Source organism: Nestor notabilis, unplaced genomic scaffold, assembly GCF_000696875.1.
Source record: "Nestor notabilis isolate BGI_N333 unplaced genomic scaffold, ASM69687v1 scaffold31728, whole genome shotgun sequence".
Classification (NCBI taxonomy): Eukaryota; Metazoa; Chordata; class Aves; order Psittaciformes; family Psittacidae; genus Nestor; species Nestor notabilis.
This window is the reverse complement of record NW_009940239.1, coordinates 1-8,062: the sequence shown is the minus strand read 5'-3', so window position 1 is coordinate 8,062 and position 8,062 is coordinate 1. Positions and strand designations below refer to the sequence as shown.

Genomic DNA, 8,062 nt, shown 5'->3' with positions numbered 1-8,062 from the left:
TGCAGCTGGACATGATCAGTTATGGACATGAGATGCTTTCTGTGTTGGACAGCCAACCGAGCCAGCTTCAAAGTGAACTTGGTTAGCTTTGTGCCTGAGTTTCCAACTTAACTTGGTGACTGAGTTTCTATGCTGCTTTCCATCTGAGACAGGCATATTTTCCATGCAGAGGGCATGCCTCCTTCACACAGCTCTCAGTGCCCCCTGAGCCTGCAGAGCAGTGGAGGAGGAGGCCTGCTGTCTTGAACATGTCTTAGTAGGCAGGTGAAACAGCTCATGCACCTGTTACCACAGGCATGATTTACATTGAACAGGAATGTAGGATTGCATGAAAAACACTTGAAATCATCTAGTTTTCTTGAGAGAGAGAATCAATTAATGGATTTAAGTGGAAAAAAAAAAAGGTAATGTTATCATCATGGAGTTCTTGGCGTTTGGTTTTTCTTGGCCTCTTTAAATAAGGGGTTCTCTTTGCTAGAGTCCTTTGGAAATAAGTGTCTCAGGACACATTCAGGTGCAGGAGGATAAAATTCCTGGCAACTAAAATGCCATCTTCCTCTAGGGAACCCTTGAGCTTGGAGGGTCCTGAAAAAGAGGCACTGAATGTCAGTGGCTCCTTAACTGGAGAACCCTTTTACCTACTGTAGGCTATCCTTCAGAATTCTGGGCCACCTACCTATATTTTTTTAGAGCTCACTCCTGTGATAGCCAAGTGCTGTAATCTCTTGGCCTCACTATGGCAAAGAGTTTGTTCTCTGGGTCAAGTAACCTGCCTGGGTGCAAAGGGACAGTGAAATTGTCACTTGCAATGTATGGTGAAGAATGAGTCAGTGGGGGAATAAGCAGTGCTGGTGTGGTGCTGCAGCACACCACTTGGTCTCCTGTGGTGGATCAGCATCAAAAACAGAACAGTCAGTAGAGACATAAGTACTCCCATTCCCATACTAAAAATAATACAGATGGGTTTTTTTGTCTGCTGTGATACTTTTTCCTGTTGTAGTTGGAGACATTTGATAGCAATATTACAAGAGGGAACATTAGAGTAAAAATGGTCTGTGCAGAACTCCCTGCAATATGTAACTGAGTTATGAGACAATAATTTTACTGTTAGCTTTTAAAAGTAGTATTGCTTTTTAACGCAAAAGTATACATAGTCCAAGCAGAATCCCAAAATCATCCAGTTTGCCTGTAGTGCTACAGGAAAACATAGATATCTATTTCTAAGCAGAAGACTGAAGATACACAATTCCATTACAAAAAATTTCACGAGTTCTTTGCTATATTTTAGGAGTCAGAATTGTGGAGCACAGTCACATCCTACAGAGTGGTTCACTCCCCAACAGAAACAGAGTTCTGGGTGACAAACAGGATGCCCTACCTTCCCTAACGCTAGCTGTTGAACTCCAAGCGATGTTTGTCAATGTAGGGCATGCAGTCTTGTCCTCCATTTACATAGTGTCCAAAGAAGATCGCAAATGCTGTTTCATCAAACTAGATGAAGTAAAAGAAACTCTGAAGAGCCAAGTGCACCTGGAAAAAAAAAAGCCAAGTGCCTGTGTTATAAAGAATAAATGCCAAATACAAAGTGTGAGCAATAACAAACACTCCAAGCTACTAGTTAGTATAAAGTTGGTGGTATTCCTTCCATTAATACTTTTGCCATCAGTTTGTACCAGAAATCTCAGTGTTGCATCTTGTGCCTGGGGTATACAGGTAACAATCATGGGAGGAAAATACAGAAAAAAAAATTTTATGTAGAGAAGCATTTCTGTTGTGTGGCTATGTCCAGTGAGGAGCTTTCCTGGGCTATGTTGCAGCAGATATTACAGAAAGTGACCGTGGAAGTAACAATTCTCTTGTGCATCATTGTTATGTGGCTAGCAGTTGTTCTTCCTGAGGTGTGGAGGATTCATGATCTCTTTAGTTTTCACAGTTCTCAGAAAGAAATGCCCTTCAGGTAACAGCTTGGAGAGGAGGTCAGACAAGTGAGAAAGCTTCTTCCTCAAGACCTTGCTTGTACAGGCAGAAAAAAATCATGTACTTGACAATGCCTTTTCCGAGAGAAGGTGAGCAATTTACCAAAAATATCCCTAACATCATAGTTTGCGAATTGCTCCGGTAAGGCACAAGGAAAAATGGCTTATTTTGACTTGTTATTTAACCTAGCTCCAAATCCAAATCCTTCCAAAGTAGCTGACAGTGCATACTTCCCCACAAGAGATATGCAGACCCCTTACTGAAATCCCATAAAGTGAAGGACCTCTGTCCATGGAATTTTCATCCTATAGGCTTTCCATAGTTACAGCTATGACTGAGGTCATCACTGGACTTTATGAATTGTACGTTTTCTCTTGTAGCTTGCAAAGATGTGTCCTTATTCTGATTTTCTGCATTTGCAGAGACAAAAACAAGGGAGGTGTGTTTGGGGACTGAGACCAGATGAGTGTTGATGGAGCTTATTGGAATAACCAGTGCAGATACAAGGGAAAAATGTAGAAGAATTGGAAAACAAACTGTCTGATTGAGAGAAGTGGGTCTAAGGATGGAGGAGCCAGAAATGAAATTGGTACTTTGAGAACAAGTCCACAGGGATAGATTAAGTTTTGTTCAATTGACAGGTAAATAACTGGAGCAGGCTGGGAATAGGGAGGCAATAAAAATGAGGCAGAGATGAGGAGCCAGGAGTGGAGAAGAGGAATGTCTGAGTCAAGGTTTTCTGTGGTGGGATAGAACAGAAGGCCCCAAGCTCTGAAGGGAAGCAAGCACGAGGGCCTATACCTACTCAAGGATGCTTCCCTTGAAGGCTAAGATGGAGCCTAAAATCCCAAGTTTTACTGTTTCTTTGCTGTCAGTAAAAGTGTCAGCACTAGGTTATAGAGACCTATATTCATGGTATCTAAATGTAGCATCTATCTACATGTGAGGTGGGAGTTTAAGTTCCCATCGCAGTCAGAGAAGATTTTAGGGAAGGATTCAGCTGCCTAGGTATCTGGATCTGCATCCACTTATGATGCCGTAGAAAATTCCTCAGGGTTCCCTAAGGTACCCAAATGACGGTAGGCACCCACTTTCAGGCAACTGTGCTCCACCTGTGCTCAACTCAGTCCCAGGAGTCCAGAGAGATACTCAAATGCAGACTGTGCACAAGATGAGGCACAGGCTCACATAAATGCTTGCATATAGATAACTAAATGCAAGTGTCTATGTCTGCAGTCTGCACCTGAGTGCCAGACAGAATGTCTTAGCATTCACTAATGTTTGGCCATAGAATTGATGATAATGTGCTTTTGCTGTAGGTTGCTGTCCTGATTCAAGTGACAGAGAACAAGAGTCTGCAACTCCCTGGTACAGAACATGGGGAAGGAAGGAGAGGAGTGTGTTGCTCCACAGGGAACTCCTTTGTTCTTCTGTCAGCTCTTTCAAATCCCAGAAAATCAGACAGAGACATATGTCCAAAGCCTGGGTGCCCTGCCAGCCAAGCCGTGCTGGGGAATACCAGAATTAAAATTTTCTCCTTTGCTGCACAACCTTGGTTCCTCCCCAGAGCAGGTGCATCCTGTGAGGAAGAACAGAGAGTGCATCATGTGACTGAAAACAACAGCAGGATGCAAGCACAAGGAACTGAGTTCAGGCTGCACCAACATCTTTAATTCCAGCATTGCCTCACAAGGCAGTGGCTTGGATTTTCTGCTTTAATACTACTTTTCCCCCTATTCTGGTCCCATATGCCTTGTATGTTTATAGTGTCTTCATGAAATCTGTTTAGAAAATTGTATGTGTGAAGCAAGCAATGCAATAGTGATGATGGAGTAACCTGTGGAGAATGGGAAGCTTACTGTCATCATTCAACTCTTGTGCCAAAATCAATCTCCAACTGACTCAGCAGTAAACGGGTATTTGATTTTTCTGTCTAAGGAGTCAAAGGCAGCTTTGACAAAGGCACTTGGATAATTCACTTTTTAGATATAGCAGTTAAAGGGCCTTATTCTTGGAGGCCAGGATAGCTGGGCTGGATCTTTAAATGTGATGGGGTGCGCTAGTAGCATGATGAAACTGTTTTCTGAGCTGAAGGCATGTAAGTAAGTAATAAAGCAAAGCTCTCTGCTTTCTGTGTTATTCTAGTCTTTTGGGATCTCCAGGAGCTTATATGGATGAGAAATCACTTCTGTGGAGGAACATGACATGAAAATAATGCTGACTAAACAGGAAAGTCTTAAGAGATGGAGGGGGAAAATCTTTATCTGTCAGTGAGGAAGTAAATCTCTTTTAGGGTCCATTTACTTCCAGATTTTGCTTAATCTTGGTGTTTCTCAGACTTGAAGAAATGCAAGAGCCAGGGGAGGGAGACTGGGCCACTCCTGTGTAACTCCTTCATCTTGCCCCTTGCTTTTTAGCAATGTGTAGAGCTCCTCTCTTGCTTTTTCTCCATCTATTGAAACACCTTACAAGAAGTTCCAAATAGGCTTTCTTATGCAGAAGTGGGAAGATTTAGGCTCATCTATACTGAATATTTATAGCCCATGTAAGCTTTCTGAGTATTACTGTCATGTCTACCTTAGGACATCTTGGACCTAGAGACTTTCTTCATCTCTGGTGAAGTGACCACGCTTATTCTCCCTGGGTTTTCTGGCATAGTTACAGAACACGAAACAAGCAGTTCCTCCTCTTGGGATCCATACTCTTGTTACACTCAAAAGAAAATGAGTCACCAAAGAAGTAGCTGTGGTGTTGTTTGATTATATTCTGAAGTTCATGTTTCCTGTGGCTTCTGCACGTGGATTCTCTTCATGTTTGTTCTCCCATGAGGGCAAGATGCTTGTGTTCTTTACAAAAGCAAGCTGTCATTCCCACTCAGTAGAGGACAAGAGGCAACAGGCACAAATTGAAACACATGGAATTACACTTGAATGCAGGGATACGCTTTTTTACTGCGTGGGTGGTCAAATGTGGGAACTGGTTGGCCAAAGGTGTTGCAGAGTCTCCATCTGTGGAAGTATTCAAAAGCCATCAGGTTGGCCACATGGTCCTGGGCAACCTGCTTGAGCAGTGGGGTAGGACAGGAGGATCTCAAGCGTTGCCTATTCTGTGACTCAGGAGTTGCAGATTCTAGAAAATGAAAAGTGCCTTTTGCAGCTGGCAGCAGAGCTGTCTCATTCAGCATGCTTGGAAGCAGAGTGCCACTGCTTCAGGAGCTGAATGAGGTGGCATTTTCTCTAGTCGCAGCCTACCAGTATGGTCCTTCTCACATAATTTCTCATGTCAGGCCAGGTGCTCTCCTTCCCCTTTCTGTGTCCTGTGAACACCTACACCTGGAAAACATCATACCTGGGATGCTGGCATGCTATTTTCGAATTTGTTGTGCTTTTGAAGCAGCAGCATCACCTCTTTGTACCTTCCTCTCCACCTCACTGATAACTGCTGTTACATGGCAGTGTAACTTGTTTTCCTGACAGAGAGGGACTTGTTCTCAAAATCTAGCCTGCAGCCTCTTACAACAATGGTAACAGTGATACTGATGATTAATTCCTTTCCTTCCTGATAGAATTAGATGTGCCATGTCATTCAAGCAGACCTTGCAATACCTGTAGAATACTATAAAAGTAGGTACAGTACATGTAGGGCCTGAATGTTTTAAAAACAGACAATGAACATTTTAGCATTCATGCATAAAAATGTTTTATTGTAGTGAAGTTACACGGGAGAAAAACAAAAGCCTCCCTGCTCCTGGTTCAAGGCTATGCTGAGCCATAAAAGGACAGCTAAGTGCTAGCCAAAACAAGTTCCTACATGTAAAAATACATTGCACTTCCAGTCAATTTTACAAGGTTATAAGGAGACTACCTCTTATTTTCCTTTCCTTTGTGTTTTGTTTTGGGTTTTTTTTAATGAGCTGTAGCTTTAACTATTTAAAGCTGGAATCCAGAATGTTTCCTTACAGGAGTTTTTGTTGTTTGGGGTTTTTTTCTCCTTATAAAACCAAACCTGAAGATGCTCTTTCTTTCTTCCTGCTTAGCCTGTCCAGTTTGTTTAGACTAAACACACCTTAGGCCCCATGGGGTTTACTTGATACATCCCCATAATGACCCTCTAAACCCAGGCTTGGTATACAACGCTAATGCTGGTTAGTGGTCAGTTCATACTCATCACTGGCAAGCAGGAAGAGGGAATTGCAGCAGGTATAGGGGGTTTATGGAAGAGTGCTGAAGTGGCTTTGATGGTAGAACAGCTCTTCCCCAGTTCTTAATGCAGAAGCCCACTTCTTAATGGAGACAATCAGCAAAGCATTGCATCAGCCTGGCACACACACATGACAAATGGCATGGAGTCTGTGACTATACGAAAAAGAAAAGGATGGTGGGACAGGTTTCGGACCTGCCAACCTTTTAATTTTCCTTTCAGGGATACAAATACAACACTCTATGAACTAATAACTAGTTTTCCCACACAACAGGTTATGTACAGCACATTGACTTACATTTTTACATAATACACAGGTCTTCCCCACCACCACCTCTTGTGATGAAAGAATATGACATGTCAAGCTGACAGACACTTCAAGAGAGCCTCAAGGAAAAAAAAAGTTCATGCAGAGTTAGCTTATTCTTGGTCTCTTGAAAGTAAATCTTACAAAGAATGAGCAAGATGTCTGTTTTTACAGTATTTACTTCGTACAGTACAAAGAGGAGGGATAGGCTTTTTAAACGTAGGATTCCTTGGCATACTGGATCTGGTCTACCTCAAAAACTGGCTGGCTGCACCTCCGAGCCACGTACTCCAGTTTGTTCTTTTGACAGGACTCAGACATGGCTCTCAATCGGTAGACTCCCGGGGTCACAGGTAAACTCACACGGGAATTTATTCCCACAGTGACGCTGATGGTTTCAGTTTCCACGTCAGAATTCTTCACTGCAGAAACTCTGTCACGGGGTAGTTCCCTTAAAGACATACATGCTGCGTCCTGGGCACAGCTGCTGCTTGGATGAGGCAGCAAAGTGTCCTGGTTTGACATTTTTAGTCTCATAGTTTGAACCGTAAGATTGTGGAAGGGAACCTTAGTGGCCAGGCAGTTTTTAGTAGCCTCTTCATAAGAGGGTGGTCTTCCAGGATTCCTCTGGTCTACCTCTCTGAACACTTCATCAACTGACCTGAAACGGGGCCTTGGCTGGTGCTCCACAGGCAATGGTTTGTCATCGTCAGGGCTGTTCTCCTGGACAACCCTGCAGGAGAACTGTTCTTTCTTTGTGAAACCGTCTCTCTGAAAAAACATGTTTTTTCCAGGCCCCCAACTCTGGGTTTTTATTAGTGTTTTCCTGCGGTTTGCAAAAGAGAATGACATGGAATGCTTTTTGATCTCTCTGCTAGGCATACTGCAGTCTTCAGTGGCCTTGGTGGAGAAGGACTGCGGCCTATTTAGAAAGGTTCTTTTGGGACTAGAGGGTGAAACTACTGGGGAGCTGGTGAAAACTGAGCCATCAGAGCTCTCCAGGGAGCAACTGGAGGATGTATTTGGTAGAGAGTCAGTTGATAATTGTGAAGGTAAGATTGCAAGGCGTTTCTCCAGTGTCTCCAAACCTAGCTGTTTCTGCTGAACTGGAAAATTGTCCTCACTTTTGTTTAGCTTCTGATTCCTTATCCTGCCTTCAAGGCACCTCTGGAAGGACAGGTCTGGTTCTGAGTACCTCCTGTCCATCATGCTGATGTCATCTCTGAAATTAGTCAGTGAAGAACCAGAGGTGTGTGTTGGGTATCTTCTGCTAACACTAGTGCTCCTCCCTTTGGGCTGCTCCAACTGAGAGGTATTAGGGCTGCATTCAGCTTCAGGATCTGGGCTGTCATAGGCAGAGTCATTCTGATGAGCAGCACATAGGTATTCTGTAGGGAGAGAGCACCTGTTAGTTTTCACTGATCATCTGAGGATGAAAGGGAATTACATAGCGAAAGAGTTCCTGTAGAAGAGCACTGGAACAACGTCTTGAGCCCTCTACAACTGTGTTTCCACAGATGTATTCCTATATCAAATTAAATAACTTAGCCCAGCAGCCCCAGTTTGTGACATCCCCCA

At 43.3% G+C, this 8,062-nt stretch overlaps 1 protein-coding gene across 1 annotated transcript; it reads right to left on the bottom strand.

Moving 5' to 3' along the window:
* Window positions 1-6,697: 6,697 nt before the first annotated feature.
* On the bottom strand, window positions 6,698-7,872 carry LOC104410156 (T-cell activation Rho GTPase-activating protein-like; the record flags this gene model as incomplete). Its single annotated transcript, XM_010020240.1, has 1 exon — window positions 6,698-7,872. A coding segment is annotated over one exon (1,175 nt), but the record flags the coding sequence as incomplete, so codon positions are not given.
* Window positions 7,873-8,062: the final 190 nt, after the last annotated feature.